This window comes from Oryctolagus cuniculus, chromosome 3, assembly GCF_051225735.1.
Source record: "Oryctolagus cuniculus isolate XC-2025 breed Fujian yellow rabbit chromosome 3, ASM5122573v1, whole genome shotgun sequence".
NCBI classification, from domain to species: domain Eukaryota; kingdom Metazoa; phylum Chordata; class Mammalia; order Lagomorpha; family Leporidae; genus Oryctolagus; species Oryctolagus cuniculus.
This window is the reverse complement of record NC_142869.1, coordinates 33,193,042-33,217,831: the sequence shown is the minus strand read 5'-3', so window position 1 is coordinate 33,217,831 and position 24,790 is coordinate 33,193,042. Positions and strand designations below refer to the sequence as shown.

The 24,790-nt window shown below is 37.6% G+C and overlaps 1 protein-coding gene across 1 annotated transcript in view; it reads right to left on the bottom strand.

Annotated features, from left to right (window-relative positions):
• DYTN (dystrotelin) overlaps positions 1–23,345 on the bottom strand; it is a 75,495-nt gene extending 52,150 nt beyond the window's left edge. The window contains exons 1-5 of the mRNA XM_089329977.1: positions 23,327–23,345; positions 14,175–14,249; positions 5,835–6,036; positions 3,880–3,965; positions 3,230–3,330 (exon numbers count right to left, since the gene is read on the bottom strand). Coding sequence (XP_089186103.1) covers positions 3,230–3,330; positions 3,880–3,965; positions 5,835–6,036; positions 14,175–14,249; positions 23,327–23,345 — 483 coding nt within the window. The remainder of the gene's footprint in view (positions 1–3,229; positions 3,331–3,879; positions 3,966–5,834; positions 6,037–14,174; positions 14,250–23,326) is intronic.
• Positions 23,346–24,790: the final 1,445 nt, after the last annotated feature.

Sequence of the window (24,790 nt, the reverse complement as noted above, 5' to 3'; positions counted from 1 at the left end):
GTATTCATTACCAATACAACTACCTTATAAGAAATATTAGTTTTTCAAGTTGAAAAAGTCTACTAATGAGTAACATGAAGACCTGTAAGAGTATAGAACTCACTGGTAACAGTAAGCACACAGCAAATTCAGAATGCTAACTTGAGGGTGGTATGTAAATCACTTACACGTTTATCTTCATTAGCAAAAAATTAAATGATAAAACTATTAAAATCATAACTGTACTAGCTTATTAAGGAATATGCAATGTAAAGAGATGTTAATTGCAAAATTCAGAATGGGGGGAGTAATTAATATGTAAAGGATTTTTTGTAATCAAAGTTTAGTTGATAGAAGTTTAAAATAACCTGCTATAATTGTAAGATTTATTTAAAAGCCTCTATTATAAGCAGCAACTTTTAATAGATGTACTAAAACAAAAAAATCAAGGAATCAGAACACATTACCAGAGAAAAACACTTACTCACAAAGGAAAAAAATAAGAGAGGAAAAAAGGAAGGATCTACAAAACAGCAAGAAAACAATTTTAAAAGCAGGAGTAGTTGTGGTAAAGTAGGTAAGCAGACACCTAGGATAACCAGCGTCCCATACGAGTGCCAGTTCTAGTCCCTGCTCCTCCACTTCTGATCCAGCTTTTTGCTAATGAGCCTCGGAAGGCAGCAGCAGATGGCTCAAGTGTTTGGGCCCAGGCATATGTGAAACTCTGATGAAGCTCCTGGCTCCCTGCTTTGGCCAGGCCCAGCTCTGGCCATTTCGGCCATTTGGAGAATGAATCAGCAGATGAAAGATCTTGCCCACTCTTTGGTTCTCCTTCTCTATCAAACAAATAAGTAAATAAATATACATTTTTAAAAAAATGGAAGCAGTAAGTCCTTATCTATTATTAATTACCTTGAATATAAATGGATTAAATCCCTCAATTAAAAAACATAAGGTAGCTGCTGAACAGATTTAAAAAAACAACACTCAGGTATAGCTTTCCTAAAAGACACTCACTTCACCTGTAAGGATACATACAGAGTGAAAGTGAAGAGACTTTTAATCAGCAACTACAAAATGAGACAAAGTCATTATATAATTAATTATAAAGGAATAAATTCACCAAGAGAAAACATTTTAAATATATATTCAGCCAACATCAGGACATATAAATATATTTGAAGGGAGAAATTAACATAAATAAAATATTAGAGAACTTTAGCACTTGACTTGCAGCTGTGGAGAGATTGTTTAGATAGAAACTCAACAAAAAATATTGTATTTAAACTGTATTCATGCTCAAATAAACCAAATATCAACAGAACATTCCTTCCAATTCCTGCGAAATAACACATTATTCTCACATATGAAACATTTTCCAGGATAGATCGTATGTTAGGTGACAACATACATCTTTAAAAATTTTAAGAAAATTGGGGCCAGCATTGTTGTGTAGTATCTAAGGCTGCTGCCTATGACTTCCGCATCCCATAAAATATTCAGTTCTTGTCCTGGCTTCTCCATTTCCAATCTAATTCCCTGCTAATGGCCTGGGCAAAGCAGCAGAGATGGCCCAAGTGTTTAGGCTCTTGTTACCCAGGTGGGAGACTCAGATGAAGAACCTGGCTCCTGCCTTTAGCCTGGGGAGTGAACCAAAATATGGACGAGCTCTCTTTCTGTCTCTCTATCTCTTTGTAACTTTGACTTTCAAATAAATAAATCTTTTAAAAACTTAAGAATATTTAAATCATATGAGTAACTTTTCTCACTACAATGTTATACATTAGAAATCAATAACAGCAGAAAACTTTAGAAATTCTACATGATATACGGGAGTGAAAGGGTATAGTCTACAGAAAAAGGAAACACTTTGGAATGAGAAAAAGAGACTAGACATCTCCTCAATTGTACTTATCTGAATCTAGAGATGCACCATTGTCTTTGACTAGGCCATTTTACAACTCTGTAGAGATTAGAGTTGACTTATTGAAAATTGATAGCTATTCAAATAATTCTTATCTACATGGACATGTAAATAAATTCTGTCCTGGTGGAGAAGCAATCTGCCATCTCTGATAAAAGCCAGTCTTACATTTACTGAAATTTGCTTTTATACTCCTAATCTATTAGTTGTTCCATATCTATCTGTCTGCTCTTTGTTTTCCTCCTTTTTGAGTAATTGTACATCTTAAGGTGCCTTCTTTTAATTAATGAATTAAATAGATTTAAAACATTTTTATATATGAATATGAAATGCAGAAAAAGAGAGAGAGAGATCTGAGCTGCTGGCTCATCCTTCAAATGGTGGCAAGAGCCAGGACTGGGCCAGACTGAAGCTAGGAGCCAGGAACTCAATTTGGGTCTCCTGTGTGGGTGGCAGCAGGACACTGGATCAGTGGTAGAGGAACCAGGGCTTGAACTCAGGTACTCTGACATGGGATGGGATATGAGCACCCCAAGCAGCATCTTAACTGCTGTGCCAAACGCTTGTCCCCTGACTAAATAGATTTTTAAAAATATGTATTTTTTGGGGAAAGAGGAAGAGAGAGACATAGAGAGGAAGGAAGGAAGGAAGGAAAGAAGAAAGGAAAGAGAAAGCAAGAAAAAGAGAGAGAAATAAAGAGATAAATAGAGTGCACCCATCCTCTGGTTCACTTCTCAAACACCTGCAACAACTGGGGCTGGGCCTGGCTGCTGGGAGCTGGGAAATCAATCCAGGTCTCCCACATGAGTGGCAGGGTCTGAATTACTTGACCCATCACTACTTCTTTTCTGGGGTTTACATTAGTAGAAAGCTGGAATCCAGGGCAAGATATGGGTATGAACTCAGGCACTGCAATATTTGTAAAAGCATCATAATTTTATGTTTTATTTTTAAAGAGAAGAATCAGGTAAATTCAGTTTGCTTCGTTATGCTAAGGAGCTCAGACTTCATCCTACAGATATGAATGTCCAACATAGAATGTCAAGCATAAGAGTAACAACTGCATTTTGGAAAGGCCACCATCTCAGTGTTGAAGAGTTGTGGGTGTGGGGGCAGGTGAACTGGAGAAATCCATTAAACTGCACTTGTAATAGGTCAGATTAAAGTTAATGGAGCCCATACTAAAATAATAGCAGTTACTATAAAGGGGAGAGTGCATGGAAAGCTATATAAAGATAGAATTGACACCGAACAAACCAGATTCTTTAATAATAGATGTGGCTACTATAACTGAAATAAATTTAGAATTCTTAAGTAGGGACTTACCTGCTGTAAATCTGTTAGTAGGTTTCTAAAAATCCTTCGAGTCATGCGTGCTCCAGGATCATAACCTCCCTTGTTATTTTCTGCATAGAGCTGAAAAAGAGCTAGATACATGGGGGAAGGGAGGAGAAGAAATCCTTAGGTTGAATTTTTGTGTTGTATTTTTGAATAGTATGTGATTTAAATGAACAGTTTGTGGGCATGAAAAGAAAGGGAGAATAAATTTATATTCTTGATAATTTACTTATTTTGAAGGCGTTTTATGCTAAATCATTGAATAATGAAAAGTCAATCATAGTTCAACCCCTTGATGATTCAGTGTGTCTCTGATGAATCATGAGGTTGGTAAATGACAATATGAGGATCATGCCAGTCTTTAAAGAAATAGCAATTACTGATATGTGAATACTTCCTAAACAAATAAATGTCAAGGTCAACTCATTAATGCCTAATTAGAAAGTTATAGATCTTTTAAAAATCCTTAATTCTACAAATATTAAGCATTTTTCTTTAATAAACAAGCAAGTCATGCTGATTCCATGCTGAAGAATGAAAGTCATCATGTTGGGGTTATAGGAGTGGTTGAAGAGGACAATGCATCTGGGACTCCAAGTCACAGCAATTCAGGACACTCAAACCTCCTGTCCATTTACCTCTGTATTTTGTGAGAGGGCTGTCCCCCGAGAGGGCAATTAGGGCAGCAGCCACAGGCAGGAGCTTGAGAAAACCTGTTCCTGTGCTGTATGGCAACAAAACACAGAAAAAGTGGAAAGAGTAATGTTATTCTCGATGAAGTGATTTATAAAAACTGTAACTATTAATGGATGTTTCTTACATGGAGTTATGAGTTCTAGTTTTCCATGGCCTCTCTTCCTGTATCTGGAATTTGGAAGGATGAACATTGAATTAAAATGTTTTATCATTCATTCATTCATTCATTCAGGAAATTTTTGCTGGATGCTTCTCTGTGCTAAACACTGGGAATGCAAGGACACATTTCGTCTTCTTCATGAAGCAGGCAGCCTAACTCCTTAGTTCTCAGCTGTCTGGAAACCAAGCAACAAAGACAAGCACAAAAACGCAAAAGGCGCAGAAGTTTATGTATCCATGCCCCAAAAAATCCCCAGTTCACAGCTCTTGCTTGGAGCCTAACCATCTTTTGCCTACTCATTATGTAGCTTATAAACCTGCAGAGCAATTTTCAAAGGCAGGAAGATGATTAGAGACAGGGACTGATCATAGAAATGACAGTCAAAAGTTTAAGGCAGCTAAAAGCATGAATGAGTAATTTGAAAATGTTTTTATACTCATATATTATTCATGCAATTAAAAATTAAATGATAAGCCAGAAAAGAAAACATGTGTAAGGAAATTGCCCAGTGGTTTAATGCTGTACTTGTCCCGGGAGACAGACTTAAGGGTACTAGGAGGGTACATCAAAAAGTTCCTTTAAAAACTGAAATTTAAAGATAAGATTATTTTGGCTCAAACATTGTGAAATTCATGCATTTTTATACACATTTTCTTTGAGCTTTTTGAAGTCTCTGCATATTTCTTCTTCTTTATTCTTTTTCCCTACATCCCAAATGTTTTGCCCACTGTACAGTTTTTAAAAAGTTTATTTTAAAGAATGAGATCTACTGAGTCAGGACTATACAATATAAGGCAAACTGAGAAGGGGCAAAAGACTGTGAACCCTGCAGCTCAGCAAAACATATACTCACCACACACACACACACACACACACTCATACTAGCAGAATCATTGACTCCAAAGCACCCACAATCAATGGTTTGATACACTCTAAACTGGCATATAATTTATCCAGTCATGTACAGCTTGTCTAACGTTATTCCAACTAAAAAGTGAAACAGGGTGCTTGCACTGTGGTGTAGTGGGTAAAGCTACCACCTGCAGTGCCCACATCCCATGCAGGCACTGGTTTGGCTCCCAGGTGCTCTACTTCCAATCTAACTCTCTGCTATGGCCTGGGAAAGCAGTGGAAATTTGCCCCAAGTCCTTGAGCCCCTGTACCCATGAGGGAGACCCGGAAGAAGCTCCTGGCTTCTGGCTTTGGATCAGAGCAGCTCTGGCTGTTGCGGCCATCTGGGGATTGAACCAGCAGATGGAAGACCTCTCTTTACCTCTGCATCTGCCTCTCTGTAACCCTGCCTTTCAAATAAATAAATAAATCTTTAAAAAATTTAAAAAAAATAAATGAAACAAAAATTGATAATTGGTTACAAAGAAATGAGCAGAGATTCAAAAGCAAAGGGTAGTTTTCCAGGGCTTATGTACAGAGGTATGATTGCCATAGCAAAAGTGTGTATGCTTCCCTAGAGTGGAACTGAGTTTATGTAACAGAATGAATAATATGGAGGCTCTCCCTCCCATCTGTTTTTTCTATTCCTGGGCCATTTACTGTAGTGAATCTGATAAGCACATATGAGTTTGTTGGCCCTCCTGAATAAGCAATAAATTTTTGGAGAACAAACAAGCTTTGTTATATGCCAAACATTAACCAAACTTTAGACAGCACAAAATAGTCAGTAACAAATGGCAAGTAAATATGGCCTTCAAGGTTGCAATGTGACATCCACCTCCTTACCTGTCATATATGGTTGTGAGAAGGCTCAGAGTAAGTTCTGACGCTCTGGGATGCACCTGTCCTGGTTTTTCCAGCATGGCTTTCTGAAAAAGCTCTTCGAGCACCTGAAAAAGCTGCTGCACAGAAAGTGAGCTCTTCCTAGCTTCCCAGAAACTTTGACGTAGTAGAACATGCTGAATCAGGGAGCTGTCTATCAAGTCCACTGTAGGAAGCAGATGGAGAATTGTGCCTTATTTTCTGATGGGAATAAAAGGTGTCCAATAAAGCACAAGCCATCTATTGTTTAATTGAGGCTTTTCATGGCAGTTATCTTCTATTTTTTTATACTCAATTCATCTTTATTCCTCTTTCTTTCTTAAAAAACTGTAGTGTTTTCAAGTATTTTCTATTTTTATATTTTTATTTAAGGTAAATAACTTTCTTGTAATTAATATATACAGACTTAAGAACATAGTGATATTTCCCACCTTACCCTCCCTCTGGGCCATGCTCCCACATTTCCCCCTCCTTCCTTTCTTACTCCTTCTCTTAATTACAATGATCTGCTTTCTTAATTACAAAGATCTACTTTCAGTTTACTTTATGCTCATAAGATTATCCCTATGCTAAGTAAATAGTAAGCAAATAGTAAGCCCTACACGAAGTAAATAGTAAGCAAAAATTAAACAAAAAAACCACTATTACTTGACACTAGAGACAAGACCTGTAAACAATCATCGAATCTGAAAATGTGAATTTTATACCTATACACTACAATTTTTAGTTTTTATTTTATTGATTTTTATTTTTTGACAGGCAGAGTTAGACAGTGAAAGAGAGAGACAGACAGAGAGAAAGGTCTTCCTTCCATTGGCTCACCCCCGAAGTGGCCGCTACAGCTGGCGTGCTGTGCTGATCTGAAGCCAGGAGCCAGGTGCTTCCTCCTGGTCTCCCATGCGGGTACAGGGTCCAAGGACTTGGGACGTCCTCCACTGCCTTCCTGGGCCACAGCAGAGAGCTGGACTGGAAGAGGAGCAATCGGGACAGAATCCGGCACCCCAACCGGGACTAGAACCCGGGGTGCCGGCGCCGCAGGTGGAGGATTAGTTTAGTGAGCTGTGGTGCCAGCCTACACTACATTTTTTATATATATTTGTTATCACAGATCAGGGAAAACCTATAGGATTTGTGTTTCTGGTACTGGCTTATTTCATTAAATATCATAGTTTCCAGTTGCATCCATTTTGTTGCAAAAGACAGGATTTCTTTCTTTTTTATGGGTGAGTTGTATTCCATACTATATATATATATGTGTGTACCACAATTTCTTTATCCAGTCATCACTTGATGGGCATCTTGGTGGATTCTATATATTAGTTATTGTGAATTAAGCTGAAATAAACATGGGGGTACAGATAACTCTTTCATATGCTGATATCATTTCCTTTGGGTAAATTTCCAGAAGTGGGATTGGCAGGTCATATGGTCTATCTATTTTCAGTTTTCTGAGGTAGTGTCTTCCACAGTGGCTGCACCAGTTTATATTCCCACCAACAGAGAATTAAGGTACCTTTTCCCCTACATGCTCACCAGCATTTATTGTTTGTTGGTTTCTGTATGAAAGCCAGTCTAACTGGGTTCAGGGGCAGCCTCGTTGTGGTTTTGATTTGCACTTCCCTGACGGCTAGTGTTCCTCAGCATTTTTTCATGTGCCTATTGGCCAATTGAATTTCATTTTGAAAAATGCCTCTTTATGTCCTTTGTCCATTTAACTGTATTTTTTATTTTGTTGTTGAGTTTCTTGAGCTCTTTATAAATTCTTGATATTAATCCATTATCAGTTTCATAGTTAGCAATATTTCCCCCATTCTGTCAATTGCCTCTTCACTTTGCTGAGTGTTTCCTTTGCAGTGCAGAAGCTTCTCAACTTGATTTAATCCCATTTGTCTATTTTGGCTTTGATTGCCTGTGCTTCTGTGCTCCTCTCCAAGAAGTCTTTGCCTATGCCAATGTCTTACAGAGTTTCCCCAATGTTCTACTCTAGTAATTGTACGGTATCAGATCACAGATTTAGATCCTTGATCCATTTTGAGTTGATTTTTCTATAAGGTATAATGTAGGGGTCTTGTTTCATACTTCTGCACATAGAGATCCAAATTTCCAAGCACCATTTGTTGAAGAAACTGTCCTTTCTCCAGGGATTAATTTCTTTTCTTTTCTTTTCTTTTCTTTTCTTTTCTTTTCTTTTCTTTTCTTTTCTTTTCTTTTCTTTCTTTTTCTTTTTCTTTTTCTTTTCTTTTCTTTTCTTTCCTTTTCTTTTCTTTTCTTTTCTTTTGACAGGCAGAGTGGACAGTGAGAGAGAGACAGAGAGAAAGCTCTTCCTTTTGCCGTTGGTTCACCCTCCAATGGCCGCCACAGCCAGCGCACTGCGGAGGGCGCAGCACGCTGATCTGATGGCAGGAGCCAGGAGCCAGGTGCTTTTCCTGGTCTCCCATGGGGTGCAGGGCCCAAGGACTTGGGCCATCCTCCACTGCACTCCCTGGCCACAGCAGAGAGCTGGCCTGGAAGAGGGGCAACCGGAACAGAATCCGGCACCCTGACTGGGACTAGAACCTGGTGTGCCGGTGCCGCAAGGCGGAGGGTTAGCCTAGTGAGCCGTGGCGCCAGCCCAGGGACTAATTTCACTCCTTTGCCAAAGACTAGTTAGTTGTAGATGTGTGGATTGATTTCTGGAGTTTCCATTCTGCTCCACTGGTCTACATGTCTATTTCTGTGGCAGTACCAGGCTTTTTGGATTAAAATTGCTCTATAGAATGTCTTGAAATCTGGCATTGTGATGCATTCAGCTTTGTTTTTGTTATTTAAGATTGCTTAGATATTCAGGGTCTCTTGTGTTTCCATATGAATTTTATCATCTTTTCTAGATCTGAGAAGAATGTCATTGGTATTTTGATTGGGATTGCATTGAATCTGTAAGTTGTTTTCAACAGTATGGATATTTAGGTGATATCAATTTTCCAATCCATGGACATGAACAATTTTTCCATTTTTGTGCCTTTTTCTATTTCTTTCTTTAATGTTTTATAATTTTCATTATAGAGGTCTTTTACCTCCTTGATTAAATTTATTCTCAGGTATTTACTTCTTTTTTTATAGCTATTTTGAATGGGATTGATCTTAGAAGTTCTTTCTTAGTCATGGCATTGTCTATGTATACAAAGGCTATTTATTTTTGTGTACTGATTTTATATCCTGCTACTTTACCAAACTCTTCTATGAGTTCTAATAATCTCTTGGTGGAGTCTTTTGGATCTCCTATATATAGAATCATGTCATCTGAAGATAGGGATAGTTTGATTTCCTTATTCCCAATTTGTATCCCTTTATTTTTTTTCTTGCCTAATGGCTTTGGATAAACTTCCAGGACTATCTTAAATATCAATGGTGAGAGCAGGCATTCTTGCCTGGTTCTGGATCTAAATGGAAATGCTTCCAACTTTTCCCAATTAAATAGGACACTGGCCATAAGCTTGTCATCAATTGCCTTGGTTGTGTTGAGGAACATTCCTTCTATATAATTTCTTGCCTCCTACAAATTTTGGGTTTTGTTTGTATTTTTTTTAGTTCCTTGAGATGCATTAGTAGCTCATTTATTTGGTACCTTTTCAATTTCTTGATGTAGGCACCCATTGCTATAAACTTCCCTCTTAACTTTGCTTTTGCTGTATCTCATTTTTCTTATTTTAAAGATTTCTTATTTATTTGAAAGTTACTTGAGAGTCAGAGGGAGGAGAGGCAGAGAAAGAGTTCTTCCATCCTCTGGGTCACTCCCCAACTGGCTGCAATGGCCGGAGCTGCGCCGATCCAAAGCCAGGAGCCAGGAGCTTCTTCCAGGTCTCCCATGTGGGTGCAGGGGCCCAAGGACTTGGGCCATCTTCTACTGCTTTCCCAGGCCATACAGAGAGCTGGATCAGTAGTGGAGCAGATGAGACTCGAACTGGTGGCCGTATGGGATGATGGCATTGCCAGCAGCAGCTTTACCTGCTGTGCCGCATCATCTCCCCCCATATGTTTTGATATGTTGTATTGTCATCTTTATTTGTTTCCAGAAATATTTTTATTTCCCTTTTGATTTATTCTATGATCTGGATATTCGGGAGCATGTTTTCAGTCTTTATGTCTTTGAATATTTTCTAGAGATTCTTGAGTTGTTAATTTTAAGCTTCACTCCATTTTGGTCAGAAAAGATGCATGATACGATTTTAGTATCCCTATTGTTTGCTTTGTATTTCTTTTGTACTTTCGCTGGGAGATTTTCTGCCTTCATATTCTTTCATAATGATGATTACCTTTCTGTGTTTCTGTGTATAGCACATCCTTAAGCATCATTTATAAAACTGGACCAGTGCTGACAAAGCTACTTGTTATGGAAGGTTGTTATTTCCCATTCATTCATAAATGAGAGCTTTTCAGGGTTGACTTTTTTTCTCTTAAGACTGTGCTATGTATCTCCATTCTCTCCTAGCCTGTAGGGTGTCTGATGAGAAGTCAGCTGTGAGTCTAATTGGAGATCCTCTGAATCTGTTTTTTCTCTCGTACACATTACAGAATCTTTTCTTTATGTTTTAGTGTTGAATGTTTGGTTAAAATATGTCATGGTGAAGGTCTTTTCTGGTCCTGTCTACTAGGAGTTCTGTGTGCCTCATGTACTTGGACATCCCATTCTTTCTCCAAATTAGGGAAGTTTTCTGTAATTATTTCATTGAATAGGCCTTCTAATCCATTCTGTCCTTCAACACCTACAGGAACTCCAGAGACCCATATGTTAGGTCATTTGATGGTATCCCATAAATTTCAAACATTGTTTCTAATTTTCCTAATTTCTCCTTTTCTTTCTTCTTTTTGGTCTGACTGAGATATTTCCAAAGAGTTGTCTTATAGCTTGGTTACTCTTTCTTTGCCTCACCAAGTCTGTTGTTAAGGTGTTTCACTGTATTTTTATTAGAAATATTGAAATTTCATTTCCAATTTTTCATTTTGATTTCTCTTTAGAATCTCCATTTCATGGGAAAATGTTTCCTCCATGTCATGTATGGATATCTTAACTTGTGAATTTGCTTCTCATCACTTCTGAGTAATACTATGATAAATCTTTTTAATTCCTTTTCTGGCATTTCATCAATCTGTTTGTCCTCTCAGTACAATACTGCAGTGTTCTTGTGTTCCTTTCAGCAGTGGTGGTCATGCTGTCCTGTTAATCTTCTTTCTTGAATTCCTGTGTTTATCTTCAGGCATTTGTAGAAATACCTGTTGGTTTTCTCCTCTGATGGATTTTATCTTTGAACTATGTCTTTGTCATTTGGTGGAGTGTCTGCTCTCTCAATACCCAGAGTCCTGTGCTGGGTGTGGCCAGGGAGCTCTGGTCAGTGCTCCATGGTGGAGAAAATACCCAGGATAACACTCAAGTTGGGTGTTGTAGATCTCTGTTGTCAACAGGGGGAAGAGTATGATCTCCTCTGTTGGAGTAATCACACTCTCACCTCCTATCCTCCAAGGTGATCAATGCCTGAGTTTCGCCCACTGTGGGTACAACACTCAACTCTCATCTTCATGTACCACACAAAGGATCTCTGCAGTCCTCAGTGTGAGCACAGATCCCTGACAGCTATTTTCTTTAAAGGGAACTAAATAAGATTAATAGTAGACATATATCTTTTGTGTAGTATCAGGTATTACCATTCTGACAGTGACTTTTATTTTGGAAAAGTTTACTGGTTGATAAAGAATAATGGTAATATTATCACCAGTATATTTTTTAGGATATTATTTTATAGACTGAAGCTAAAAGGAGAAGAAGTGAGAACTCTGAAAAATAAGCAAATCAAGGGAGTTAGGACACCATAGTTAAAAGCTGGAAAAATATTTTTGTGCTCTTTTTTAAGTGGATTGAGAAAATTTACCTATCATATTTAAACACAATTTTTCCTTTCTGCAGCCCAGCTTCAGGAGAAATATTTTGTTATGCAATTTCCACAGTAAAAAAATACATCTTTACAAAAGCAGTATCTAAATTATCACATATGTTAGGGCCCATTTTTTCTTCAGTAAAATCCCATTTTTTAAAATCTTGGTTTCTTTCCTATTATTATCTAGGGAAGGCTTTTAATAAAACTAGAGTTACTAAGAAAAATAATAGTTTATTTCTTATATAGATTTTTTTTTACCATCTTCTCCTAAAAAATTTACAAGGCAATGAATTGAAAGAAAAATGAAACAAAGCTAAGCCTATGGTTTCTTGCAGACAGACAATGACAGAGAATATTAATAAACTCCCATTTGTACCATCTGAGCACTTGAGGTGTCAAGAACAGCCACAGGAACAGTTGTTTAAAAGTCTTCAAACTATGAAAGTATAAGGTTTTATACTTCATCCATAGATTAGTAATCTAGCAAGCACAATAAAAAATTTTATTTGTTCTCTGATATTGCATTTAAGGGGAAAAGTCAAGGAATAGAGAACATGGCCTGCACCACGGCTCACTTGGCTAAATCCTCCCAGATTCTAGTCCCGGTTGGGGTGCCGAATTCTGTCCCGGTTGCTCCTCTTCCAGTCCAGCTCTCTGCTGTGGCCCGGGAAGGCAGTGCAGGACGGCCCAAGTCTTTGGGCCCTGCACCTGCATGGGAGACCAGGAAGAAGCACCTGGCTCCTGGCTTCGGATCGGCGCAACGCGCTGGCCATAGCAGCCACTTGGGGGGTGAACCAATGGAAGGAAGACCTTTCTCTCTGTCTCTCTCTCTCACTGTCTAACTCTGCCGGTCAAAAAAAAAAAAAAAAAAAAAAAAATAGAGAACAAGATTTTGGTAATGTGACTTAAATAAGAACCTAGCACAGGTGATAGAGACTGTAGACTCTTTTATCTTCATTCAGTCCAGCACTTGTCATCCCACTGGCATTCTGAACACAGGCTTTTTTGCCTTGAGTTCTGTATTATAGCCAACCAGAACTCTTTTACCACAAGATTTATATAGCTCTTTCCTTTAGGTCTTGTTACTGGTAACTCAGTGTTTGGGGCCTTTTGTTTTCATGTTTATTTGGATACATTTTTTAGGCAGAATTTTCTACCACTAATTTTGTGCATTGTTAATATTTCTTCAGAGTATTATTTATATTCACCATTTCTGATGCCAGGGATAATAAAATGTCTAAAAACATTATCTTCAAATTACACTATTGTACATATCCAGGCATTACTGCTACAGATTTAAGGAACATTTTTGAGGGTAATTTTCTTTAATTGGAGTTCTTCAGGAAAATAGCATAATTGGAGGTAAATTTTTAGCACATACATTTTGTTTTTTATTTATTTGTGAGATAATAAACATTAGTTACAAGTGGGTTTATTTGTTTAGAGCAATGCTCTTCATTTCCCCTTATAATCATAAATTAAAAAGGAACTTGATATAGAATCTCAGTATGGTAAGTGGGGAAATATAGTTGTTCTTACTGAGAACATGGTTTTTGAGTATTTCTGCTGTGCCTATATTTCTTCCCACCTTGCTACCCTTTTTACCTCACAGCATGTATGTTTTGTGAAGCACAGTTTGAAAACCACTGATCTATATAAATTATTAGGTGAAAGGAAACATATTTAAAAATTTAATCTTCAGTAGAGATATCATATATATGAGAGAAATCAATAACTTTAGATGTTAAATACCTGTTGTTTTTCGCAGCTAAGATACAACATTTCATTTTGGATAATGTTTAAAAGATAAATATTTTTACTCCTTATACTTTGTTTTGTCTAAATAACAGTGTAAGAAAAGAAATTATAGTATTCAATCAGACATAAATGCAAGTGAACAATTCTTAGGGAATTCTTGAAATAGTGTTATAATGTACAGCTCATAGAATATTCATTTGAACCTACTTTTTTGCATGTTAGATATAGATAAGAAGTGCAACTTGAAATGAAATCTCATGAGGTAGAAGGAATTTTACATTTTCATGCTTAAATCTACAAATATAGATTCTAAACAAATTTTTTTGTGGTCATTTTGTTTTATGTCAATATTGGTATCCTTAAAATGAAATGAAGAAATCTTGCTAGAAGCCAATTAGGGAAAATATAAGAACAAATCCTTTTCATCCACAGTCATTTTCTCCAGTCAACGAAGCCAATGTGTTCTGTGTGGACACCTGCTCCCTACACCCATGACATCTCTGTTTCACATGAGCTGAATGTGCAAGTCCAGCCTTGTAGAGCCCAGAAGTCACTTGCATGAGTTCGTTTTCTCCATGAATATCATAGCACATATTAGGGGAGATTTTTGAAGTGTTTCAAGAGAGCCTGTACTTACACTGACACAGAGTTTGCACTGATCGTAACTTGAAGGCTGTTCTATAAATGGAATTCTCAATGTTATTCAGAGCACCTGTAAAAAAAACAAGTATCATGGATAAAGGACCATCTCATCATATAAATCCCACATCCTAGAAAGGAATCCTAAGGATCATGTATCCCTACTTTATTTTTCAGGTGAGTAAATTAAGGTCTATGACTCTCCTTTCTTCCTGGAAACAAATAATAACAGGCTTACAGAAGTCCTGAGCTATGGGTGACCTGAGGCAGAACTCTACAAATCTGTTAAATGGAGGAGTTCACCAAAAGGTGGGGAACACTCCTTCATCAGTCCGCCAATTTTTAGAAAAGAAGGCAACAGCTATAATAATATAATAGGACAAAAATATAGAGAGAACAAAAGTTCAATTTTCTTAACTTGTCTAGTTATATGTGTATGCATTTATGCATATATGAAAACACCCCAAGAGCTATCCATCCATTTATGAATTTAGAAAATATCAACCAAGCTGTTATATATGACCTGGGCATGATTTTAAGCCTCTGAAATATAGCTGTTGACTAAACAAATAAAAATTCCTACGTTGTGAAGCTTAACCTCTAGTAACATCCACCAAATTGTTAGCACATCTCCGAGACCTCAAATTATTAATGTTGATAGCTATTTTCTTTCCACCTGTCAATATATCCTATATTTTCCATTAAGAGTATATGTTATTTTATAATTATAAAAAATTATTAATAAACCTTCTTTTGAGTGTTATGACCACCAAACATCACTGACACAATTGTTAGTCTTTCTGAGCACTCACCAGGCACTGAGAGGATATTTGCCCTTTCCCTTAATGGGGAGTAGGAGAGAACTCCGGAGCCAACATGCCTAGTTCTATTACTTTCATTTTCCTCTGGGGAAATTAGTCTAGGGTTTGAACTTCAGTGTCTTCATCAGATAAATAGGAATTATAATACATTCCTCGCTTTACAACATAACTTTCTGTAGGCTGAGACTAAAATGATCAGTCTTCATATCTAGAAAAAAAACCTCCAGAGTAGCTCTTCCCATTTATTTGTATTATCTGTAATGTCATTCAATAAAACTTTACAAGAGCATATCCATTAATTGTTTAGTTTATCTTAGACACTAAAAATGGTCTATTCTCAGTCATTATTGTCCTATAGAGTAGTGGTCCTCAAAGCATGGTTTCAGAGTGAGCAGCCTCAGCATCACCTCAGAACTTAGTAGAAAAAGAATTTCTAACCAAACTGTAACAAGTATTCAACTCCAGAGGTGATACACAGAATCCTGAGTTTTGCAGGATCTTAAGATAAATTTGATGCAAATTAAATGTAAACATTACTGGTAAAAAGAGTTTATTAATTCTAGGGGCCTGGTGTTGTGACATAGCAGGTTAAGCCACTGCCTGCAATGCCAGCAACCCATGTGGATGCCAGTTCACGTCCTGGCTGTTCCACTTTCAATCCAGCTCCCTGCTAATAGCCTGGCAAAAACAACAGAACACGGTTCAAGTATTTGGGCCCCTGCTACCACATGGGAGACTTGAATGAAGCTCCTGGCTTCAGCCTGGCCCAGTGCTGGCTGTTGTAGCCATCTGGGGAGAGAACCAGTAGATGGAAGATCTCTCTCTCTCTATCTGTCTTTCTCTCTACCTCTCTTTCTCTGTAACTCCTTCAAATAATAATAGATAAATAATTCCAAATAAATAAATAAATAGCTTTTATCTTTAAAAAGAAAAACAAACAGTTCATTAATTCTAGAGCCATTGTCCTGGATCCAGCCAACTATGGATTATCTAGAAAGACAATTAGATCTTTTGCAAATTCTGATATCATCATTTCTTCCTTTTAAGTATTCATACTGTGTGTGTTTAGATTTCAAAAATAGCAACAGGAAATAAGTCTCAATTCTGTTTCCATGATCCAACTCCAACTGCCCAAGACAGATTTCATGGGGGCTATCTTGACATGACCTGTCAAGGAGACTCTGCTCTTTATGCCAAGTGTGAAGGTGACAGCAGTGACCCTAATGCCCTATACTTTATTTCAGTAGTGTGTTCTCATTATTTTCCCCTAATATTATTAGAGATGTCAAAATATTAGTTATTATATAGTCAATATAAAATTATTAATGAGCTACCTTATTAATAAAAATTAATAATTTAAAAGATCAATTCTTTGACATTTGATGTCTCATGTTTTCACCACATCTCAATTCAGAATAGCCATATTTTAAATGCTCAGAAAGATGACTACCTTATTGACAGCTCTGTTTTTGAAAATATGAAGCTGGAGCTGTTTAGAGTGCTGAAAAGGTCCTCAACTTTCTATTGTGCATCTGGAAGTCAGGATTTCCATTTAGCCTGAGACAGATATTTAAGAGTCTTTGGTGTTGGATGTGGGTAATATAATGTAAATCCATTAAATCATATAGGTATTTGGTGAGGAGAAAACTAGGCTAAAAGAAGCTTAAGAAAATTAATTAAGGCTAACAGAACCCCAAGGAAAATAATTATCTAAATAACAGAGGAGGAAGAGAAACCCAAGAGGAAGAGTGAGAAGGGGGAGTCAAATAAACCATGAGAAATCAATGGTGGGAAGCTGGGTTTCAAAAAGGAGAGAGGTGTTAGTGGTTCAATACCTGGAAGCCATGAGAAGATTAATTATGGGTAAAAAGAGCCTCTAGGTTTTATGATTAACTTGATTATCGAATATCTTCTCAAGAACGGTTACAGCAAGTCAGGGGGTCAAAATTAAAATGCGAAGGTTTGAGCAATGAATGTAAGGTGAAGATAAAACATAAAAAAAGACAACTTTTTCAAACTATTTAATCTGAAGAGAAAAGCAGAGAGGAATAGGCAGAAACACACATAAAACTGAACTTGGTTTTCAAAGGCAGGAAAGATAGCATAGCACATGCGTGGGTCAGGAAGCAGGGTCCAGACGAGAGGAAGAGGTTGAGGGTTCAGGAGGTGGGGGCATCCTGGTGCTACCTGATGTGGAGAAGTCCTTCTCAGAAGGCACATGTTCCCTTAGCCACAGCATATCTTTTCACCCTTCATCTGGTGAACAACCTTCTCCTAATCTGACTCCATGAAACTCTAATAGTATTAATTCCAATTCTTTCACTTCCATCAGTAGCATATGGTGATGGTGTAGCCCCTCAGTGAGTGTATCATTGTGAATATATAACCCAAATCAGGCAAATAACACATTGAAGAAATTTCGTTCAAGGACTCTTTGTTCAAATAATCAGGTAAGCAGACTTATTTATTTCCTTCTGGACTTGAACTTAGAACAGTAGTTTAGATCAGCCGTCACTCTCTTGTCAGGGTGCATAGTTGTAGAACAAAACCATTACACAAAGGAGAGCAGAGGCAAACTTGGAAATGGACAGATGTCACTTTTTGATGACAATTTCTAAGCCCAAGACAAGCTACTCCTCCTTTGGGCTATTCCATTTTATTTTAATTGACAAATGATCGCATATATTTATTGTAAAAATTATGTTGTTTGAAATATGTCTACATTGTAGAATGCTAAATTGAGGTCATTAACATATACCTGACCTCATGCATTTACTATTTCTGTGATCAGAACATTTAGCATCTGCTCAGTAACTTTTAAGAATATAATATTATTAACTATTGCCACCATCCTGTGAGTGAACCTCTTGATTGGGTATTGGATTATAGAAAGCAATAAAGCCTCTTTGAACTGAGTTTTCTGTCACAAACAGCAGAAACCTTGTAACTGGCGCAAACCTCGAGGGAAAAACGGAAGATGGAAGAAGACGCAGAGATGAAGGAATGAACTTTGATATGAAGCTTGTCCCTCATTCTCTGAGAAGAGGAACAGAGGAATGGGTATGATAACAGTGAGAGGAAAACTTCATGTCTGAGGGTTTCTGGATTTTTTTTCTTCAAACTGGACAAGTTCAACCACTTAGAGTGAGCAGGAGGTGGTGGGATAGAATACTGAACAAATAATTAAGCTTTGGACTAGTCATGGTGGGGAGTGGGAGAGGAAACTGAACACAAACTCTGCGAAGAGTTGCCAAGCAACGTTGCCTCTTCAATATTTCCTGTGATCACAAATTCCAATTAAATAGAATTTCAACTCATAAGGCTCCAAGGCAAAGCTTTCACATACAAACAAGTTCTGGGACCAAGACTTACTCATATTTATTATACTAAAGGGAAGAAGTCTTGAGGAAAATAAAACTACTTTCAAGATGAATATCAGCTGATTACCATAAACTGTAGGCAGTCTCTGGGGATGTTTCTCCACCCTTTGTTAAGAAGACCTCAAGCAACAGATTATCAAGGGGCTGTTCAGTCATTTCACTGATTTAAAACATATGTGACAGGATCATTTATGATGACACTAATTTTTTATTGTCCTTGCTGCAATGGGAGAATTTCAAGAATAAAAAGACAATGTTTCCATGTCCATACTTGTGTGTGCTACAAGACCTAAGCTCTTTTTCACACTTTGAGTAGATTTAACAGCTTGTTTGTATTTAAGGGATCACTTTTGAAGTCAAAGTAGGAAGACAGCTGGCTCATCAAAGAATTAATCTGTAGTTTTCCTGGATGGGGAAAGAGGGTAATGCTTGGACAGAAAGTTGAGATTGGGAGCAAAGGGAATGTTTCCATGGATGCCATTAATAGCAGCTCCTTGGGCAGAAGGAATGGCTGTGTGGCAAGACTAGGGAGACCAAGTGTAGAATGGATTTCTGTGCCCAGTCTTGACGCAGACTCCCAGGTCCTCAAATATACACCAAAGCCAAAGGCAACGATCATAGCAAGTTGCAGCCAAAATGGAACCTCGGATCAGGACCTTCGACAGACGTTCAGGACAAAACTCTTAGAAGTTTCTGTCTCCACGAAAGGCTCTTTTCCAGACTTGGTCAAATTTTCATACTGGAGTAGAATGACTTGATTTTTAGCTTGAAAAAAGTGGTTTTTTGGCCATTGAATATTGTAAAGTCCTGGCAATTATACAAGTGGCTATTGAATACCAGGTACTGCGTCAAGCTCCTAAGGTGCTTATGGTATGGAACCAGACCAGATCTGTCTTTGAGGAATGAGAGAACATCACATACATCTTCCAGAACATACAGTCAGTCCTCTGTAGCCACAGGGTCTATATCCATGAATTCAACCAACCACAGGTGAAACACTTGTCTTGTACTGGATAGATAGAGAAATTTTTCCTGTCATTATTTCCTAAACAATATTCTGCACAAACTCTCTCTATAGAGAGCATTAACATTTTAAATGTTATATAATCTATCAATAATTATTAATGTTAATTATTAATATAAATGTTAATTATTAAAATCATAAATAATCTAAAGGTGATTTTAAAGTAGACAGGGGGTTGTGTAGGTTATATGTAGATACTACATCCTTTGGTATAAGAGACTTCAGCATCTATGAATTTTTTATTTACAGGCAGTCCCAGAACTGCAGATACAAGGGAACTGGATATTGAATCAATGATCAATATACAATCATAAGTAGAAGACACCTACTGTAGATGAATGTAGGCTGTGCTTAAAACTGTCATCCATGTAGATCAATGGAACAGAATAGAAACTCCAGAAATCTCAAAACTCCAGAAATCAATCCAAACATCTACAACCAACTAGTCTTTGACAAAGGAGCTAAAATCAGCCCCTGGAGAAATGAATTTCTTCAACAGTGGGGCTGGGAAAGCTGGATCTTCACATGCAGAAGTATGATTCAAGACTCCTACCTTACACCTTACACAAAAATCCACTCAAAATGGATCAAAGACTTAAATCTATGACATGATACAATCAAATTAATAGAGAACATTAGGAAACTCTGCAAGACATTGGCATGGGTGAAGACTTCTTGGAAAGACCCCAGAAGTACAGGCAACCAAAGCAAAACTTAACAAATGGTATTACATCAAGCTGTGAGAACTCTGCATTGCAAAGGAAACACTCAAGAGGTAATCAACAGAATGGGAGGAATTATTTGCAAATTATGCAACTGATAAAGGTTTAATATCCAAAATCTATAAAGAGCTCAAGAAATTCAACAACAACAAAACAAACACTCAGGTTAGGAAGTGGGCAAAAGACGTGAGCAGGCATTTTTAAGGAGAGGAAATTCAAATGGCCAACAGACACTTGAAAAATGCTCAGGATCACTAGCCATCAGGGAAAAGCAGATCAAAACCACAATGAGGTTTTACCCCACTCTAATTAGAATGATTTTCATACAGAAATCAACAAACAACAAACGCTGACGAGGATGTGGGGGAAAAGGTACCCTAATTCACTGTTGGTGGAAATGTAAACTGGCGCAGCCACCGTGAAAGACAGTATGGGGATACCTCAGAAATGTGAATATAGACCTGCCATATGATCTAGCCATCTCACCCTTGGGAATTTACCCAAACCAAAAGAAATGAGTATATGAAAGAATTGTCTGTACCCCCATGTTTATTGCAGCTCATTCACAATAGCTAAAGTTTGGAATCAACCCAATGTCCATCAACTAATGACTGAATAAAGAAAGTATGGCATATATATATACTACGGAATACTACTCAGCTATAAAAAAAGGAAACGAAATCCTATCCTTTGCAACAAAATGGATGCAACTGGAAGCCATTATACTTAGTGAAAATAAACCAGTCCCCAAAAGACAGATATCATGTTTTCCCTGATCTGAGGTAACTATAGAGTACCTAAAATATAATGTATAGGAGTGAAACAGACATTTTGATATTCGATGGTTATTTACAGCTCTTGTCTTTACTGTTGAAGAACAGTGTTTTTTCCTTCATACTATTTGTTGAACTCTTTACTTAGTGTAGGGTTAACCTTATGAGTATTATGTATACTGAAAATAGGTCTTCATAAAAATTAAGAGTGGGGATAGGAGAAGGAGGAGGAAGAGTGGTTGGAACATGAGTGGGAGGGAGGGAAGGGTGGGAAGTATCACTATCTTCATAAATTTGTATATACAAAATACATGTAACTTTAGTAACTTAAATAAATAAAACGTTAAAAAATTGCCATCAAGAGATCTTTTTTCCAGAACCCTCCACATTTTCACCCTTCCTTTTCCAACAGGTGCAAATGTATCAAAATTCACCATAAATATTTTGCTATTTACTCTTTTCAGTTTTAAAAGTGCTTGGGTTTCAGATAACACGCAAATGTTACAGAATGGGATGAGTCAGGAACACTTCTGCTCTATGTCTGGAGGAAGAAGACAAATTGGAAATAGGCATAATAGTGTGAAAATAACGTGAAAGCGTGACTTCGGACATTTTTTCTTCCTCTGGAAACTGGCCAGGTTTTGTGCTCCAGGTCCTCTCACGTGCACCAAACAGATCTATAGAGTAAGCAGACTTGGGCCTCTGCAGGTTTTCAGATGCTGCTCTTGTGCAGGAATGACTCTCTGGTGACTCTACCACCCAGCCCATCCAGCTCCTGTCAAATGATGCTTTGTGGTATCATCTGACTGAGCTATGCAGCATAACATGGCGAGCTGTGGTGCAGTGCCATGTGCAAATGAATGAGTATCCTGGGGGATCTGCCATCAGCCCAGCTTCTTCAGGCTTCATCCTAAAATTTTTCTGATGGCACAAGAAAACTCAAATAAAGAATAAATTGCTGTATGTATCAGGTCCCAATATGAAAAACAGTTTTTGATGCTTAAAGGAATAATAACACAAATGACATGTGTTCCTGTGCACGGAAGCAATTTAACTTGGATCCATTTACATTCAATTACCATGGTTTTTGCTTAGCCACATCAGCATGTTCAATTTCCATAGATACTAAGATGAATGTAATGAAATCTCTTTTAGTTATCTACTGTCTAGTTTGAGGATTCAGACATAGCCACTTTATGTCACAGGTCCTCAAGGCATGGTCCCAGGAAGCAGGATCAGCATCCCCAGGAACTTGTTAGATAGTCACATTCCCAGCCCCTGCCCCAGGCCTCCTACCTAAATTTTGCAGGTGGAGCTCAGTAATTTTACAAACCCTCCAGGTGATTCTAAATGCATACTAAATGTGAGCAACTCTCTTCTGGGGAGAGAAAATTGAGCTGTGAGTGGGTTACCTGCTGCTTGGTATTAAGCTAATTGATATGAGGGCTTAAATTTGGAAAAATATCAAAGACCATTTGAATTATTCATAATGTTTTTGATAAATGACTTCAGATAGTACAGACTTTTATACAAAACAAGTAACATTATCAATCTAGATTTTAGCTAGAGGAATAAAGCTGCAAATAGATCCAGCAATAAAAACGTTTTAGACCAGTCTTGGGCATAATCTGGCCTTTGAAGTGTGAGAATGCACAAGAATTAGTTTCTCTATACTCACTTATCAAATATCTATATGATGATAGCTGTGGGGCCTTTCTACCATCTTTGAGCCCACTTAGTACTGGGAACTTATCTTTGACATTAAAATATCTATAAGGATGCCATCTTATTAGTAAAGCATGAAGACAAAAATAAGACTTTTTGTGACTTTGAAAGCCATTTAAAACATAACTGTATTGATATCAAATCTTTTGTTAAACTATTTTGCTGCTTTTCAGACAACAGAAAAAATACTCTTCAAGATACTATTTTTCTTTAAAAAAAGAGAGAAAGAGAGGGGCAGGCATGTGCTGCAGTGGGTTAAGCCAATGCTTGGGATATCTGCATTCCATATTGGAGTGATAACTGGAGTCCTGGCTGCTCCACTCATGATCCAGCTTCTTGCTAATGCTTCCTAGAAGGCAGTAGATGATGGCTCAAATTCTTGGGTCCTTGCCATCTATGTGGGAGATCTAAATGGGGTTTTGGATTCCTAGCTTCAGCCTGGCCCAGTCTTGACTGTTGCTGGCATTTGGGGAGTAAACAAGTGGATAAGAGTGCTCTCTTTCTCTTTCTGTCTCTCTCCCTTCAAGTAGATGAAAAAAATAAACATTTTTTAGAATGAAAGAGAAAGTCATTTAAGCACCTGAAAATTGCTTTTTCAACCAGTAATTGGACAAATATCTACTCTTTTGCAAGTCAGAGTTCTGAAAATATTCCTGTGTCTATTTTATTTTGTTTTGTTTTCAGAAACTTGACAATAATACCCACCTTGTTTATCAGGGTCCATTTCATGAAATTCCTGGAATGACAGATAGCAAGTGGGTTCTTGTTAAGAAATGAACCAGTATTTTCAGCAGAAGGTTTTTCAGTGACAGTGGGAGTGGGGAAGAGACAGGCAACCATTTTACAGGTAGAACAATGCATACAAAATGTTCAGGGAGCCTGTGAAATCTCTTGGGAGGAGAAAAATGAAGAACATAAGGATTAAAACTCATTATTACGGTCACACTTAGAGAACTGAGGAGAGATTCTGAAGCTGATACTGTGAATGCTCAGAACTTTGAACCACATAATTTTGAGTGGACTGTAGTCTCAATGCAAGAAAATATGAATTCACTTGAATTTTAAGGACAGAATGTAAAGTTTTCAATGCTTTTTTTTCCATTTCCAGCATGCCTCTTTATTTTTTTTTTAAACTTTTATTTAATGAATATAGATTTCCAAAGTACAGCTTATGGATTACAATGGCTTCCCCCCAATAACGTCCCTCCCACCCGCAACCCTCCCCTTTCCCACTCCCTCTCCCCTTTCATTCACATCAAGATTCATTTTCATTTCTCTTTATATACAGAAGATCAGTTTAGCATACATTAAGTTAAGATTTCAACAGTTTGCTCCCACACAGAAACATAAAGTGAAAAATACTGTTTGAGTACTAGTTATAGCATTAAATCTCAATGTACAACACACTAAGGACAAAGATCCTACATGAGGAGTAAGTGCACAGTGACTCCTGTTGTTGACTTACCAAATTGACACTCTTGTTTATGGCATCAGTAATCACCCTAGGCTCTTGTCATGAGCTGCCAAGGTTATGGAAGCCCCCTGAATTCACTGACTCTGATAATTTTTAGACAAGGCCATGGTCAAAGTGGAAGTTCTTTCCTCCCTTCAGAGAAAGGTACCTCCTTCTTTGATGAACCGTTCTTTCAATGCTTTAATGACATTATGCTAAACAATTCTATGTATTAAATTTCTGATGACTATAATCCATTAATCATATATATGTATGCATACATATATGTATCTACATAGAAATTAAATAGTCTAGAGCTGGCACTGTGGTGCAGCAGGTTACCACCCTGGCCTGAAGCGCCGCATCCCTTATGGGCGCCGGTTCGAGACTCGGGTGCTCCACTTCCTAACTAGCTCTCTGCTATGGCCTGGGAAAGCAGTAGAAGATGGCCCAAGTCCTTTAGTCCCTGCACCCATGTGGGAGACCTAGAAGAAGCTCCTGGTTCCTGGCTTCAGATCGGCGCAGCTCCAGCCGTTGCAGCCGATTGGGGAGTGAACCATCGGATGGAAGACCCCTCTCTTTCTGACTCTCCTCTCTCTGTGTAACTCTGACTTTCAAATAAATAAATAAATCTTAAAAAAAAGAAATGAAATAATCCGATACATACTTTGTTAATTGTTTTACATTGTGTATATTATTCAAATTTTGTACAAACA